The sequence below is a fragment of the Procambarus clarkii genome, chromosome 10 (genome assembly GCF_040958095.1).
Source record: "Procambarus clarkii isolate CNS0578487 chromosome 10, FALCON_Pclarkii_2.0, whole genome shotgun sequence".
NCBI lineage: Eukaryota > Metazoa > Arthropoda > Malacostraca > Decapoda > Cambaridae > Procambarus > Procambarus clarkii.
In genome coordinates, this window is record NC_091159.1 from 39,024,367 (window position 1) to 39,043,034 (window position 18,668).

The 18,668-nt window shown below is 43.7% G+C and overlaps 1 protein-coding gene across 5 annotated transcripts in view; it reads right to left on the minus strand.

Annotated features, from left to right (window-relative positions):
• Nucleotides 1–18,668, minus strand: part of LOC138363049 (PH and SEC7 domain-containing protein-like) — a 70,379-nt gene that overhangs the window by 19,754 nt on the left and 31,957 nt on the right. For all 5 annotated transcript variants that reach the window (XM_069321892.1, XM_069321891.1, XM_069321894.1 and 2 more), the window contains 3 exons: nt 11,364–11,557; nt 6,695–6,887; nt 2,598–2,773 (listed from right to left, as the gene is read on the minus strand). In XM_069321892.1, coding sequence (XP_069177993.1) covers nt 2,598–2,773; nt 6,695–6,887; nt 11,364–11,557 — 563 coding nt within the window. The remainder of the gene's footprint in view (nt 1–2,597; nt 2,774–6,694; nt 6,888–11,363; nt 11,558–18,668) is intronic.

Consider the following 18,668-nt stretch of genomic DNA (forward strand, 5'->3'; position numbering starts at 1 on the left):
GCTTAACCTATACCGTTGATAGGTTAAGTAATAATTGTAAATATGAATAATTACAATTATTACTTAACCTATACCGTTGATAGGTTAAGTAATAATTGTAAATATGAAGCAATAAGATGCTTATCTTAACATACTAAGAAGGTTAAGTGAGGTTGGTGTTTTCTATGAAGCTTTTCAAGGTAAACTAAAATATTCACAATCAATTAGTATGTCACATATGCACTTATTAAATAAGCCAACATTGACTGTAAGCAAGTGCGAGAACGGGTTGACTACAGAGCAGAAACCCCTGCACCGAAAGAGCTGGAAGCTCCCCGACTCGACCCGCAGAGGCCCATGCCAACAAAATATGGCCTATGAAAACCAAACTTGAACCGAAGGGGCTACCACAAACTGAGGAGAAGATGATAAGAGGGTACCCTGATCAAGAACCAGGATGGCTAAGGCGACGCATGAGCAGGCCAGAGGTGAACAAAACACGAGAAAGCGTACGAAATGGGGCAGATGTGACGTCCACCCCGAACACAAACCGGAGCGGCTCCACCAGCGCCGCACAAAACGAGGCGACAGTAAGAAACATCAAAAACTTTAGTCTTGAAAACCCAAGAAAGGACAAGACAAGAAAAAGGACATGACAAGAAAAAGGTCCATAGAAACACCAGGAACGTCATACTGTCGCCGAGACGAAGCTCGCAGGTGGGACACCATCAACAAAGACACCTGATCAACATATAGATGGTGATACCTGCGTCAAAATACCAGACACCAAGAGCCAAGGAGAAGGATAAGAGGGAAGGATAAGATAATAATAAGAGAGAGGAGAAGAGCCAGAAGCAGAAAACCCAGGCAGAGGCAAACAGCCCCAGAACTGCTAGCAGGCATCCCCCATAGCCCTGGGAACCTGCAACAGAGGCCCTGGGGCAGAGTCATCCTCCAAGCCCTCCGCCCTTAAAGAAAAGGAAGAGTCCATGGGAAAGGCAGCAAGAAAGGGCTGCTGGTAAGACCCAGAAGCCTTGGTGGGGGGATGGAAATAGCCTCGGCTACCATCCTTTTTTGTCCGGTCGTGTTGGTCGAGCGGTTAAGGGATCCTGTACGCCAGAATGCTCCTGGAAGTATGGGTTCGAGTCACTTCTGGGGTGTGAGTTTTCAGTTGCATATAGTCCTGGGGACCATTCAGGCTTGTTCGCATTTGTGTTCCTCACGTGTGCCCTAAAGAATGAGGTGATTTGATAAAATACCATGCCCAAGATTACCAACCGAGTGCCGGCGGGGGGATGGAAATAGCCTCGGCTACCATCCTCTTTTGTCCGGTCGTGTTGGTCGAGCGGTTAAGGGATCCTGTACGCCACCAGAGTGTTCCTGACAGTATGGGTTCGAGTCACTTCTGGGTTCTGGGGTGTGAGTTTTCAGTTTATATATATATATATATATATATATATATATATATATATATATATATATATATATATATATATATATATATATATATATATATATATATATATATATATATATATATATATATATATATATATATATATATATATATATATATATATATATATATATATATATATATATATATATATATATATATATATATATATATATATATATATATATATATATATATATATATATATATATATATATATATATATATATATATATATATATATATATATATATATATATATATATATATATATATATATATATATATATATATATATATATATATATATATATATATATATATATATATATATATATATATATATATATATATATATATATATATATATATATATATATATATATATATATATATATATATATATATATATATATATATATATATATATATATATATATATATATATATATATATATATATATATATATATATATATATATATATATATATATATATATATATATATATATATATATATATATATATATATATATATATATATATATATATATATATATATATATATATATATATATATATATATATATATATATATATATATATATATATATATATATATATATATATATATATATATATATATATATATATATATATATATATATATATATATATATATACATACACATATATATTTAAATTGACATTATTAGGCAATCCTGTGGTCACAAGCTGAACAGCAGTGCTGTGAGCTCATGTTGTGTGCGCCAGCCTTGATTGCTCACTCAGTACTGAGGCTCTCACACCCGTGAATGTGTCCCACGATTTTTTTAAAGATGGTGTCTATTTACAAGAGCCCTGTGGAAGCTGATGTGAACCCCATGTAGCCGCGGGAGTTTTGAATGGAATGCTAAAAATATAAATACCCGGAGGTGCGTTGCACACCCTTGTCGAGGACCTGCAGGCGCATTGCACAGTTGAGGGGTTAACAAGATAATTCTGTGAAATTAATCTGAATGAAAGTTTAATTACCAAATGAACAGTCTCCAACTTGGTGGTACTGAATATTTCTTTAGTCTAGTTAATAAGTTGAATCAACCTAAAACTATGTAATATTAAAAAAGATTTCACACAACCCAGTCAACATTAAGCTACTCACTTTTTTTCCCATTAGGATCAGTGCAGCACTTGCGCATGATGTATCCCTTCTTGTACTGAATTCCGTTGCCAGCGGGCGGTGCTAGGAAAGGGTTGCTTCCCACACCTGACTGCGAGTCACCAGCTGTGCCACCAGACTTGCTAGTCCCTCCAGCTTCTGTGTCTCCATCATCATCTCTGTGTATTTGTTTAGTAAAAGAAATGACATGTAAACGCCAAATACTGTGCAATGACATGAAAAGTGATTCAGCTTCTAAAGAATCTCCAATACGATTTCTTTTTTATTGTAACTTTAAAAATCCAGCTTTGAATGTAATGAAATGCCATTTTCTGGGTGAGCCCTGGAGGCTCCCTGGAGCTATCGGATTAATATGGGATATATTAGTCTGGGGCATCAGTCAATTGGAGTTCAGCCCAATGGGAACCATGAGCCAGAACTTCACCCCCCTCAGAGAGGCAAACTGAACAATGGCCTATGGAAACACCCTTGTACTTGGGGGCATTCCGTGTCTGCCATCGACCATCGACCAGGATTAGCACCCAGAAAGGTAGTCGTAACAAAAAATGGTAAGAAAAATTGCAAGAAATTTCAAGAGGCAGAACTCCCCCAATTTTAAACAAGCAAATGTCACACCCAACTGCAGTGCCACTTGTCCTCACAGCCCTCCGCCTCCCTTCCCCTCCCGGGGAAGGGGGAAGCCCCGGACCCCCAGTGCCAGCTACTCAAAACCTCCAGTTCTAAGGCTAGGCATCAAAACAACAAGAAAAACCATCATCTGGAGGGAGGGAGGGAGGGAGAGGTGCCAGGGAGCCTCCCGGCCCCACCCAGATAATGACGTTTCATTATATTCAATGCTGGTTTTTTATGGGGAGCTCCTCCAGCTCCCTGGAACTACCTAACTAAAGACAAGAAAAAGAGGGAAGTACCCGGGAGGCGACCGTCACTCCTCAACTCGAAGTCGGATAACTGGCTGCAACCGACGACCCAAAGCCCCACACAAACAACCAGGACCAGGAATATTTACCAAATAATGGGCACCCAGGACCCTGTTCGACCTCCAAAACCCCTCACGGCTGAATGTCAGCCCAAGACATGTTGCCGAACACGGCAGCCAAAGCCGTAAACTTACAAACATCATGGGCACAAGGGTAGACTGCAGGCTGGCTAGACTTAATAATCCTGAGGATGACCTGGAAGACCCCGAGGCCTGGAACAGGGAATGAGGGAAACCGGATACACCCATAGAGGGTCCCCAGCCACAGAAGCTGAGGCGCACAGATAAAGACGAAGAGCCGCAACCGAGCACAACTCATGATGCACAGCCAGCCTGACCAATAAAACATCAATGACCAAGGGGCCTCTCCGGAAAGCCTCCGTCTTGTTCTTCGCCAGAAAAGAAGAAGACGGCTGCAACCTAACAAACCGACCAACAGTACCGAAAGACCAGAAACCCTTGCGCCAGAGGAGAGAGCGTGAAGCTCACCCACCTGACTCCCAGAGGCCAATGCCAAGAGAAATCGCCATAGAAAAACAATCTCGAACCGAAGGGGCCACTACAAACTGAGGAGAAGAGAGAAAAGAGAGCACCCAGTCCAAGGACCAGGACGTCTTGTGCAAAGCACGAGCAAGTCGGAGGTGAAACAAAGCACGAGACAGCTTACGGAATGGGGCGGAAGTGACATCCATCCCAACGCAAGCTGAAGTGGTTCTGCCAGCGCCGCACGATACAAGGCGACAGTATAAGCATAAGATAACAGTCCTGAAACAACCGAGAAAGGAAGACAACAGGATCCGAAACAGATGAAAACCTACAAAGGGACAAGAAAGGACGAAAGGACTGCCAGGAAACTTCATACTGCCGCCGAGACAAAGCACGCAGGTGGGACACCATCAATGAAGCCCCCTGCTCACCATATAAATGGTGATAGACCCACATCAGAAAGACCAGATGCAAAAACTTAATGAGAAGATCGAACCAGCTATATAACGGACAGGCCTGATCTGCGAAAAGAGGCAGAACCACAATGGGGCCAACAGGACTACTCTCCCTTGGTAAGTCTCCAAGCAATCCAGGACCTGGAGCAATAGTGGACCTGGGGGGGGGGGGGGGAGGAAATAGGTACAGGTAACCCAACCTAGACCAGTCCTGCCTAGAGGCAACAACCCTGACGGCCTTGCTGTCGGAGAAGGGCGCTACCTAATTTGGGAGACACCTGGACCACACCGACGCGAAAAGGTCCACCTCCGGGAACCGGTACATCTGATAGCGCCAACTGAACAGGTTTGCATCGGCAGTTCATTCCGTGGACAAGGAAATGAACCGTGATAGGTCGTCCACCAGGACGATAGACACCCTCCAAACGTGAACAGCCAGGAGAGCGAAACCCTGAGAACTCAGCAGACGAGTTACCTGAAGTGACCAGCCCCAAAGAGCCAATGACCGCATTGAACCCTTGAGGTTAAGGCAATGAACCAAGAAGGAGCAGTCCGAATGGAGCTGGATCGTTGATCCCCGAGCGACCTGAATCCTCTGAAGCAACATCCACACTGCCGCGAACTCCCGCACCATGCTCTGGGCCCGACGGAAGGACAGGCTTCACCACCCCTGGCTGGTCTGGTGACCACTGATCACAAAGCCCCAGCCAAGAGACGACGCGTCCATGAACACATCGAGCGAGGGCAAGGGTAGGCGCCAAGGCATTAAACCCCGAAAAACCCGAAGAGGAAGCCAGTAATGCAGCAGCTGACATGAGGCACCCGGAGGCCGAACCCAGCGATCGTAAGAGAGGTGAAAGGAACGTCCTCAAAGGAACCAGAACAACCTAACCTATCTTAACCTAACCTAAACTAACATAATTAAATCAATAATTTATGTTCTTATTATAATAATAATATTTAAAATAAACCAATAGGAAACAATTTATTGAAAATAAAGAAAATCACTCGGCCTATTAGGCAAATTGGGCAGGAGGCCGAGAAGTGCATTCTGGCTACTAGGTACGACACACACACACACACACATATATATATATATATAAAAGGTCAACAACACCAAGGGGTAGACCCCCCCCCCCCACCAGGCAGAAAAACAAAAATAAAACGTACCCTGCAAGAGTACAACGTCCCCAGGCGGAACAGAGCCGGCTGCTATATTATGGTGAAAACTAGCTGCACAGTACCTTGCACCCCTACCAGTGACGAAACTAACTCCTACCCAGGGGCAAACTGTGGTGTTAAAAACACCCCAGCTGACTCCACGGGCAGGCAATTACCGAGCACCAAAAGATCACAGCAGAAGCAGGCCCCAAGTGAACTGTGGAAGGTAACCCCAAGCCACAAGGGGAGTACTTACAAGGCACCTAGGGAATGTAACACTAGGCACATGCAGCCCGAGTACTGGTGAAAGTACTCCTGGCTCACACACCACCTCAGACCAACACCACACCACAAGGCACAGCACTGAACAACATCAGGGATCAGAGTCACACAACTACCCAGTCTCTCATCAGTTTCAGAACTGGAGGGTAGATAGCCAGCAGCAGGGGATCTAGAGCTCCCCTTTCCCCACCCAGGGAGGGGGAAGCTGCACAGACAGTAGTGTGGTGATGGTTGTGACGTCATGCTCGTTTGCTCATTTTAGTTTGGGAAGTTCTGTTCAACAGTTCGGCTTTCAGCAGCAAATTTTTAACCAGATAGGGTTTGTTTTGGGGCATCTACTTTTCTCGGTGCCTGACCTGGTCGATGGCAGACATGGAATGCTTCCAACCACATGGGGGTTTCTATAGGCCATTGCTCCTCGTGCCTCTCTGAAGGGGCTAGGTTCAGGCTCGTGGTTCCCGGGAGGCAGAACTCCATTCATTTTGACAGATGCTAGGGTCTAATACATTCATATCAGCCCGGATAGCTCTGGGGAGCCGAAGCAGCTCCCCCCCAGAAAAGCAGGTTATTATGGAATAGTTATCTGCCTTGTCTAATAATAAACCTCTCACAACATCTAAATACAGGTACCAAACATTGAAAATTACCTCACAAGTGATATACTGTACAGTATTTTTAAAAGTAGATATATATTTGAGACAAAATTTTGTATTACTCACGTGGCCCACTGTAATGGCTGGTTGCGCATTGCATGATACAGAGATTTGAGCACTTCTCTGGGGAAATTTTCTCCATCATTTAGATCTGCCAGGTTATCGATGAATTCATTACAGGTCATCTTACGCCCAACACTTTGTCCATGAAGGTCAGTGTTCAGCAGCATCAGGGCACAAGTCAACGTGTGAACAGCATCTGAAATGTAATTTTCAGTTTTAAGCTTATGAAGCCATTACTAATTTTGAAACAATGTTGTGATAATATACACACTCAACAAAGAACTCAACTTCAGGCCCATATGACAAGCAAATATGAGTGCACAAGATGCTTGTTAAGAATATATTAAGGGGCTTTAATTCATATCATGCTAAGAAATAAAGCTGCCTTCTTGCAACAGTTGCAGTGACCTCAGGCTGTAGAAGCTAGAGAAGGAAGAATTTGTATAAATGCAAATTACCAAAGTTATCCTTTGTAACCTAAACTATTGGGATAATCTTGTGGCATCAGGATGCAATATGTGCATATAGACAGAATATCTCAAGGTTCGCTGATAAAGACTGCCACAAATAAGATAACAAGTAACCCACATTGCATACTCTATGGTTTAGCATTTTTTTTTTCAACAGTTTGAATGCTCTACCTTATGAACAGCATCAAAGGCTTTGTAAGATAAAATACAGATAATATATATCAGTCCCTGAGATGTACAATATGGTACTGAATAGTTTCCTTGGCAATGACACTTCAGTGCTTTCCTATCAGTGACTACGGGGAGTGAGATTTAGTTCTTTATGAAGAAACGGCCACCAAGCCATTTATACCTGGCATGCTAATTATATCTCTCAACACTGAATTTTCATCATATTTCTTTGTAAAATTTTGCATAGAATTGGCTTCAACAATCTGCCACTGAGACGACGACAATATATGGGACGCCATCAAAGAAGCCACCATACAAGTGGCGATACACCCGCGTCAGAAAAACCAGAAACGAAGAGCGGAAGAGAAAGTCAAATCCGCAAGGTACCTCACTGGCCCGACCTGCTGAAAGAAACAGAGCCGCGGAAAGACTCCCAAATTTGGACACTGAGCAAGCAGTGCCTGAAACCAAGGCTGGGCTGGTCACACCATGGAGACAGGAGAGGCCCGCTCCCCTGATACGATTCGAGATGAGCCAAAACCCGAAGCAACAGCTGCAAGAGTACAGGACCACCTCGACCAGTCCTGCCGGAAAGTGTCTACCGCGAAGGCCTTGCAGTTGGGGAATGGCGCCACATATGATGGGAGACGCCGAGACCAGGCCAACCCAAAGAGATCCACCTCAGCATGCCAGTATATCCAACAAAGCCAAAGGAAGGATGTGGCATCGACCATGCACTTTATGGAAAGGGGAATGATGATTGACAGGCCGTCTGTCAGGATGGTTAACGTCGTCGTCCCTTCACCTTCTAGTGTGAGGTCTGGTCAACATACTTTAACCACGTTATTGTGAACCATCACCTGCAGAGCCTTGGAAAAACAATCTTGAACCGAAGGGGGTCATCACGAACCGAGAAGAAAGATGGGAGAGCACTTTGTCCAAGGACCATGACATCTCAGGCATCGCATGAGCAGGCCGGAGGTGAAACAAGGCATGAGAAAGCTTACAGAATGGGGCAGAGGAAACATCCACCCCGAACACAAGCTGGAGCGGCTCTGCCTTTTGCCGCACGATACAAGGCGACAGTATTAGGCATCAAATGGCGGTCCTAAAAAAGACAAGACAACCTATGAAGAGGGAGAAAATGGCAGAAAGAATGCCAAGAAACTTTATACTGTCACCGAGATGAAGCTCTCAGGTGGGACACCATCAATGAAGCCACCTGATCACCATACAAATGGTAATAAACCCTCATCAAAAAGACTAGATGTAAAGAGCAGAGGAGAAGACAGAACCAGCCGTGTACCAGAGCGATCCGACCTGCTGGAAGAGGCGGAGCGGCGGAAAACACCCTGGGTTCGGATACCGAGCAAGCAGCACCTGAAACCAAGGCTGGGCTGACCACCAAGTGGCCACAAGGACAACTCTCCCATGGTAAGACTCCAACTGAGCCAGAACCCGAAGCAACAGCCGGACTGGTGAGAAGAAGTACAGGTAACCTCACCTCGACCAGTCCTGCCGAAAGCCTTGCAGTCGGGGAAGGACACCACATATATCAGGAGATGCAGAGACCATACTGACGCAAAGAGGTCCACTTCCAGGAGTCCATATGTCCGGCAGAGCCAACTGAAGGAGTCGGCGTCGACTGTCCATTTCGTGGATGGGGGAATGAATCGAGACAGGCCGTTCGCCAGGACGTTGGACACTCCCCGGATATGAACCGCACAGAGAGTCAAACCCCGAGAAGCCAACAAATGAACCACTTGAAGCAACCAGCCTCAAAGAGGCAAGGACTGAAGAGAGCCCCCACAGTTCAGGCAATGAACCACTGGAGAACAGTCCGGATAGAGCTGGATGGCCCGATACAACCGAATCCACCGAAGCAAACAGCCAAACAGCCGCGAACTCCTGCACCATGCTGTGAGCCCAGTGTAAGGATGCACCTCACCACCCCTGGCAGGCCTAACGAGCACTGGTCACAAAGCCCCAGCCAAGAGATGACGCATCCGTGAACACATCAAGTGAGGGCTCGGGTAGGCGCCAAGGCACTGAACCCTGAAAAACCCAAAGAGGAAGCCAGCGACTCAGCAACCGACACAAGGATTCCCCCAGAGGACAAATCCACCGATCGCGAGAGAGAGGTGGAAGGGGTGTCCCCAAAGGAACCAAAACAGATGCCGAAGCTAAACCTGATCCAGCGGGTAGACCAGCACGGCGAAGTTCAGACTCCCGCACATCTGCTCAAGTAACTGCAGAGTAACCCGGAACCCTTCCAGAAACAGCTGAAGGTAGGATTGCAGCCCCAGCAACACCTCAGGAGGGAGAGACATGGAAGAGTCCCAGACAGGTCAGGTCCAGCCAGGTCCAAACCTGGGACAGAACCAGATGGGACTTCCGCCAGTTCACAAGGAATCCGAACCTGGCAAGCTGGGAAAGAACCACACCCCTGGTGAACAAACAAGCAGACTGACTGGGCGCCCACACCAGCCAGTCATTGAGGTAGGTTCTCCTGAACCCCTAGCAGATGCAGATTAGTCACAATGACCCGGGTAAGACTCGTGAAAACGTGAGGTACCAGATTCAAGCCAAAAGGAAGGCAACGAAATCGGTAAGCTAGACCACCACGAAACCCAACCAGTCTTTGAAACCTGGATGACTAGGAACATGCCAGTACGCGTCCTTGAAGTCCAGGAACACCATCCAGGCATCTGGCTCTAAAAGAAGCCGGACCTGAGACAGAGTGGTCATCCGAAAGGAGGGGCAAGGAATACAGGGGTTCAGACAGGACAAGTCCAGAATGAGACGTAGATCTGCACAGTCCCGTTTTGACAATGGACATAGGCGGGAAACCCACCTGAGGGAGGAGGGTTGTTTCGACCATGTCCAAGCGCATCAACTCCGAGATGACCCGACGAAGCGCAAGAGAAGAAGTCTGCCCCGCCAGCTCCGAACCCCCTAAAGGAGGAACCACCTAACGCCACCACAGATTGGAGGACATGACCTAAAATGCCCATAAATTATGGGACCAAGTGTGAGTAAACAAAGTGATCATCCCCCCCCCCCATTGTCAACGAGGCAAACCACGAAAGGGGCCATCGCCCCTCATCGTGCCGACCAGATGACGCCAGCTCAAAAAGAAGCGCCGGCTCAGAAGCTGGCACCAATGGCCCACCCTGACCAGCAGAACTTTGAACCCAGGCACGACCCTTCTGAGAAGGCCAAGAATGGCCATTCTGGAGAACCAACAAGTCTGACATAGGACAACTACTAAGCGGATTCCAAAGAGAGAGCAAGCCTAGCCTGACGACATGTGAGACGAGAAGCAAAGAACAGAGACACCGCTTCCTTCAGGATAGGCCCAAACAGCTTCAACAGCGCGGCCGAAGCCCGCTGATAATTTTTCAGTTTAAGTTAAGAACAGTACTGGATACCTAATATTGGTACCGGTACTGGTCATCATATCTTCAGCCACGTTATTGCGACTCATCATCTATAATGGATACCTAACTTTGCCATCAGTAACCCTTAAGCATTATCCATGCAATGATTATTGGTTGGAGAAATTGTTTGTGAACTTTTCTTGAGAGGATATACTGTAGTGACAAACTGATCATTGGTGATGGTGTAGGACATACCAACAATGCTTCAACACTACCTCAGTAAGCATATAGTTTGCTAGCATAGCAATAATGTCCTAGCTAACCAACCATTCTCAACATGAATGTCCTAGTATATCCACCACTTTTAACATAACCCTTCAGAAATGCAATGGAGGGTTGGTACATATTTTTTTAATACAATTTCCTACTGCCATGCTTTAGGAAGTAGAAGAATTCCAAGACATTAATGTAAATTAGGTACATTTAGACATGTCAAGGTCAGATATATTCACTCATTCACCCACCCACATTCTTGTACACTTGCAGACATGAAAGCAAGTGTGTATGCTTTAAAGCCTTATCACTCACTCAAATAGCAATTTAAACAAAAAATTAAAAATAAACTTTTTAACATTCCCATTCTGTGCTTACCTTGTGAATTGAAAGTGCCAGGATTACATTCTAAGAATCGATGTGAGAAATGAACTAAGACACGTTCTCTCTCCTGAGTTTCGCCTGCTAGACAAAATTTGTCTAAAAACTTGCGAAGAGCCTTATCCAAGGTGTCACCTCGGAAATCGAAGTAGTTAAGGTATTCCTCAGCAACCGCTCTACTGAATTCATTGCTGAAAACATTGAAGAGAACAGATTTTGATGACTTGTAACAAGAATCAAATTAAGTACACCTTATCCTATATAATTTTACACAGAAAGGGTGTCTGATTTAGCCTAAGAAGTTCAAGCTTATGATGATCTACCCAATGATAATTTATATTACTGTATAGAGCAACACCTATATATTCCATTTTGTTATCAGTTTTATACTTGGTCCAAAGAACACGGGTACACAGTTTGCAGTTTTCCTCATTCAGCAAACTATCTGTAACTAGATGTAGAGGTTACCTATAACCATGTACTCTGTTGTCAATGTATGTAACTAGAGTTGGGGATATTGAAAATATGTACTTTGTCTCAGTGTTTACTATGAGAGGAACTTGATATTTTGCTTGCAACTAGGCAAATCTTTGCTGGTGACAAACAAGACAGTAGACTAACAGGAAGTAGACAAGTAGACTTAGGAAGTTATTAAATAAATAGAAAACTGAAGCCCAACAGGTCATCAAGGTAATAAAAAGTACGGTAGACTGTAAAGACGAGTTCAGGCAACCCTAGTCTTGCGTATTTAACAATTCACTGGAGCCAAAATGAATACCAGAATGAAGGATGGTTGCAAATGTTTTGCTATTGTTGAAGACAGGGATAGGTTACTCATATCTAACTACTGGCCAATTTGCTTGATTTGTTTGAATTGTTTAGCTCAATATTCGCAAACACCATTCGTACACATCTTAAAAAACACAGACTTATAAAGGACTCAGCATGGCTTTAATATATGGTCAATATGGCTTTAATAAGGACTGCTCATGCTTTAACAAATTTACGCTCATTCATTTATAACATATTTCAAGCAGCTAACAGTGAAAAAGATTTGGGACATTACGTTAATATTCTCGCTGTTCTATCTGAGCAGGCCACCCGGTAAATGATTTAGTCAATAAGGATGTTGGATCCTACTGCATACAATCTGACATAGGAATCACAGCCCAGTTGATTTGCTAACCTTTGAAGGTGTACATCAAGTATCCTTATGAATGGCAAAAGAGGATGGGTAGTTATGTCCCATGTATTTAGAGGCCTCTGAAGCTATCCCACTGCTATCCTATTTGGGGTCATCAGACAGAGTTTTTGTTACCTACCAGAGACCAGTGCCAGAACCTGGCCCCCCTCAGAGAGGTACAGGAAGCAATGACCATGAACACTTTACATTTAAAGTATGTCATCTTGCCATCGATCAGGGAAGGCACCCAGAAAGGTAGGCGAAACGAAACAGACCACTGTCTGGTGGAAAATTGCAACCTACATCCTCAAAAGAGCAAAGAACTCCCCCGGAAAGAAAACAAATAAGCAACACTTCTTCCAACACTTCTTTGGTTTCCTGGGAACATCAAATGCAGGTCCAATCTACTAGCATGGCTAGTAGTAGTACACGTATTATTGTAATACACGAGTTATTGTTTTGTTATTTAAGGGAGATGTTATTTAGGGGGGATAAGGGGGGATATTTTCAATACCCCCCTTATCCTACTTGTTAGGGAGGGAAGTAGGCCAGGGTATCCTGGACTACCCACCCTCCAGTTCTTGACTGATGTGATGGGCAAAGAATGAGCTGGCAGCCTCCTAGAGGGGTCTGTCTGTTAGATTGGCGCTAACATTCAAGGGCTAGTTGGATGGGTGATTTGTACTGTGGTTGTGCACATCACAGTTAAGGTATTTACCCCATGGTAACAAACGTTGATTGTTTGCCTCAATACTTCAAGATAAGAGTACAGTTTCAAACTTTGTAAAAGCAGTTGCATGTTTTGTTGCATTTATTTTTTTACAACCCAAAACCCAAAACCAAGATATACTCACCTGAAGGATTAGGTGAAATAATGCAAGCTCTTGCTTAACCACTGAATTACGCCAACCGAGTATTCTCGGTCGGTGGGAAACTGCACCAACTGAGAAAACTCTCTTTGATTTTTTCATACCTATTCTAAATGTGTGCGCGGTTGGTTGTGTACGAAATGGACTCTTAAGACCTCCAGTGAGAGCCAGCCATCTTGGAAAAAATTCCCAGAATGCCCTAAGGCTGCTGGCTGAGTTAGCACTGAGTGAGCAACCATGGGTGGCACATGCGCCTCTGGCTCCCAAACACCTGTCCGACACAGTGTTGAAAGATCGCGCCCTGTCGGTGAAATTCAAGCCTTATTGTTTGAATAACATAAGGGTCATAATATTGGTGAAGCTAGGCACAATAAGGACCTAACACAAAGGTCAGATGCAAGTGATACAGCACCTATGAGGACGATACAGCGAGCGTATCCAGTTGTAGCTCTGAGTGCCACCCTTGCCCACCTCTGCTATCTCCAATTTATATAGATGATACATAGATGAATCATTTTCTGCGTTCAGTGATGATGCATCTGATACAAGTAGCATAGATGAACAGTGTTAGCGGTTTCCATGGTGGTGTTTTCCATAGATATTTTCAAGAATAGCTGAATCTCTTCTTGACTGAAGGACACTCTTTGAGGCTGACTGAATCTCTTCCAGACAAACTGAGGTACTGAAATTTGATAAAATACCATGCCCAAGATTATCATCAGAGTGCCGGCGGGATGATGGGGAATTAGCCTCGGCTTCCATCATCTTTTGTCCAGTTGTGATGGTCGAGTGGTTAACCCTTTAACTGTGTGGCCTATAAATATGACACCCCACCAGTGCGCAAGAAATAAATTATCGGGAAAAAATTTTTTTGTTCTGAAAGTGTCAAAAACCCCTCCCTGTATATGGGTACAGTAACGGAATTTTGAAATTGTATTTACTTTGTCTGCTATGGGGTCTATAAGGTGGCGCGTGACGTCATCATTCCCCGTTCGCCAGTGACGTATGCTCCCGGGGCTGGTGGGGCGCCAGGGGCAGGGCGCGCGTGTTGCCGCGAATATATTTGTGTTCATTTTTTGCGCACAGTTCCAAATACATTTTATTTGTTTTTATGTGCTAATCCTATGTATAATGAATACGTACACTATATTATGGCAGTAAAACATCCATACTATCCAAGGACACTGTTACGTGCATGACACTTGTGAACACATATGTTGCACATATTTACCATGTATTATGCTAATTTATGTGTATATACAATCTATTTACAGACTATACACTGTCACACACTATATACATTCACCATCAACACATTCAGAACACTGCGGTTGTGAGCTGTCACACCCAGCCAGCCCTCCCTCACTCCTCCAACATTGTATTCGCCAACATTGCTCCTCCCATCATACAGTTATTCACACCAATGTTTCATGTTCATTTATGTATATTTACAACATATGTACATATATATATTTACAACATATGTACATATGTATATTTACAACATATGTACACACTATACACTGTCACACACTATATACATTTACCATCAACACTTTCAGAACATCGCGAGTGTGAGCAGCCACACCCAGACAGGCCCTCCCTCACTTCAACATCTTACTCGCCAACATTGCTCCTCCCACCATACTGTTATTGTTTTTATTACACTATTTACACATGTTATATATACTTATCTACATGTTTTATTTACCAGAACTATGCAAGTAAGCCGGTATTGTGTCCAAACAGTACAGTGGCCACCATACACTGCATGAGAAATCACACAGCAGATGACGCTACAATTACGATGTCACCTCCCTCACCAAAATAGCTCCACTCAACATACTCCTGTTGCTGTTATTACACTATATACACACACACACACACACACTGTATATACCCATGTACATGTGTGTTCCCCATAGCAAACCACGAGGCTAGTATGGTGAGCATAACTAGAGTGGCTGCCACACAGTGAGGCTACCTCAATTCTCTCCCTCCCTCCCTCACCAAAATTCCTCCTTCCACAATACTACACACAACGCTAATTATAACCACAATCCTGGTCACTAATTTCTGTAAATGAATGATTGACCACAAGTTAATTTTGAAAAGGAACCAAAGAAGTCGTTTGAAGATTCCTAGATGGACGAAATAATGCTGTGGTGCTGTGGCTAACGCTGCGAACATCGTGAACAGCATTGAATCACTGATATTTGAACATTGTACTCATTATCACACTCAAGCTGTTCTATAATACTATCATGGCTAAATAATACAGGTTATATATATATTTTGACATTATTAGGTGATGCTGTGGTCACACACTGAACAGCAGAGCTGTGCGCTCGTGCAGTGAGCACCAGCCTTGGTTGCTCACTCACTACTGAGGCTCTCACACCTGGCAATGTGGACCATGATTTTTTTTAAAGATGGCGTCTGTTTACAAGAGCCCTGAGGAAGCTGATGTGAACCCCATGTAGCCATGGAAGTTTTGAATGGAATGTAAAAAATAAAAACACCCGGAGGCGCGTTGCGCACCCGAAGCCTGGGCCTGCAGGCGCATTGCGCAGTTAAAGGGTTAAGGGGTCCTGTACGCCAGTTGCCGAGTGCTCCTGGCAGTATGGGTTCAAGTCACTTCTGGGGTGCGAGTTTTCAGTTGCATATATGCCTGGGGACAATTCAGGCTTGTTCGCGTTTGTGTTCCTCACGTGTGCCCCAAAGAATGAGGTGATTTGATAAAATACCATGCTCAAGATTACCATCAGAGTGCTGGCGGGATGATGGGAAATTAGCCTCGGCTACCATTATCTTTTGTTCGCTCATGATGGTCGAGTGGTTAAGGGGTCCTGTACGCCAGTTGCAGTGTGCTTCTGGCAGTATGGGTTCGAGTCAGTTCTGGGGTGTGAGTTTTCAGTTGCATATATGCCTCGGGACCATTCAGACTTGTTCGCGTTTGTGTTCCTCACGGGTGCCCCAAAGAATGAGGTGATTTGATAAAATACCATGCCCAAGATTACCATCAGAGTACCGGCGGGATGATGGAGATTTAGCCTCGGCTACCATCATCTTTTGTCCGGTCGTGATGGTCGAGTGGTTAAGGCGTCCTGTACGCCAGTTGCAGAATGCTCCTGGCAGTATGGGTTCGAGTCACTTCTGGGGTGAGTTTTCAGTTTATATTATATATATATATAAATATATATATATACATATATACAGTGGCACCTCGACTTACGATTGCCATTACTTACGATAATTTCGAGTTACGATGTAAATTTCATCGAAAAATGCGACTCGACATCCGATGGTGTTGTCGACTAATGATATTTGTTGGTACATGTTCAGGTCGACCGAGCGCGTGGTTCCTGGTCATGCAGCCGACCTGCCACAGTTTACTACAGCTGCTCACTTAGTGACGATCGCACCTATAAAAAATTTCGCTTTCGAGGTGATTTTTTTGCATTTTGATCATTAAAGTAATTATTATATATCACGCCATGAGTCTGAGGAAAGTCAGTGGTAAGGCTCAACATATGAGATCCCATGTAAGGATGACCATAGAGCAGAAACAAGAGATCATTCGTAAATATAAAGATGGTGTGTGGGTTGTTGGACTGGCTAGGCAATACAACAAATCTCAGTCAACGATATCTACCATACTTGCTAAGAAAAAGGACATTATGGGTGCTAAAGTGATGCATCATTACAGACAAATGTTAAAACGAAGGGGAAAAACAAATGTCTCTTGACAAATTTGTAGTGAGACAAACAAGCACTGAACCAGAACCAGGTCCTAGTGGTATTCAGGCAAAACGTAGGAGAGAGAGAGAGAGTATCCCAGAGAAAACATCACTGCCTGATGTGATAATGGAAGGGGACTCCCCTTCCAAACAGTAACAACTCTCCTCCTCCCCCATCACCATCTTCCATACGCCATCAGGAGTCCTCCATAAAGGTAAGAAAAATTTAGGTGCTCTATTGTAGTTTGAAAAAAACATTGTATTCAGTATAAAACGTATTTGTATGTTAATATTTTGGAGGGTGGGGAACGGATTAATTCAAATCCCTTTATTTCTTATGGGAAAAATCGCTTCGACTTACGATATTTCGACTTACGATCCGTCTCTGGGAACGAATTAACATTGTAAGTCGAGGCCCCCAGTGAGTGAGTGAGTGAGTGAGTGAGTGAGTGAGTGAGGAGTGAGTGAGTGAGCGAGCGAGCGTGCGTGCGTGCGTGCGTGCGTGTGTGTGTGTATTCCACCTGTCAGAAAACCCGACACCATTTATTAATATTAAATACAATATGCAAATAATATTGTTGCTGTTATACAGTATATATAAATTCATTCATAGAAGACGTGTCACAGTGGAATTTTCCGTCAATAGAAAACAAGATATCATTACCACATAGCGCTATAAATTCACCAGCTGGACAAGAGAGCTAGGGCATCTGTGGTGGAGAAGAGTCAGCCATTGTTGTTAAGACAACTAGTCGCTGAAGCAAGTTCAGCTCCTATAATTCTCCTTTGGACAGCTGTGTCACAGGAGTAAAGTGATTCCGTTATCCACACTCTACTACGTCTACTATAAGGGAAGTGTATTACTGAAACCCGTTTATTATCTGATCATTTCTGGCCAGTTAATGTTAGGTATATAGGGCGAACCGGTTAGCACGAGAGACAGCGACTCAACCCAGGTACAGTAATTATTCCTTGGTCCTTATCTTATAAATAATATACCAATATTTCCTCTGATATAGCTGCCGTATATATAGGATTCCGGCTTAACAGCAAGTTCCCTTTGACAGGAACAACAGAAGAGAAAACAAGAATTAATCCTAGTAAACCAGTACATGGGTAGATGCTAGCCTCAACCACGAGGCTTATTTGGTGTCACCATCCTTGTTTATATCTGGTGGACCAGGCCTGCCATACAATAAGACCTCTCAATTTCATTACTAATATATGTAGTTTAATATTGTAGTTTGAATGGCTGTATATATATAAATTAATATAAACCCCCCCTAATGTGCAAGGAGTCAATTTGTGAGAATATTGCAGAAATACAGTCCGCTAAACATCATACAAATTGCTATCGAAATATATACATTTAACGAATTTATAAATTCTATATAAATTCATATAAATTAAATAAATATAAATCTCACAGGTCGGTTCCCCACATTATTTGGGTCTTTGAACCAAATAACAGAACCAGTTCGAATCTCCCAAATCATTTGGTTATTCGAAC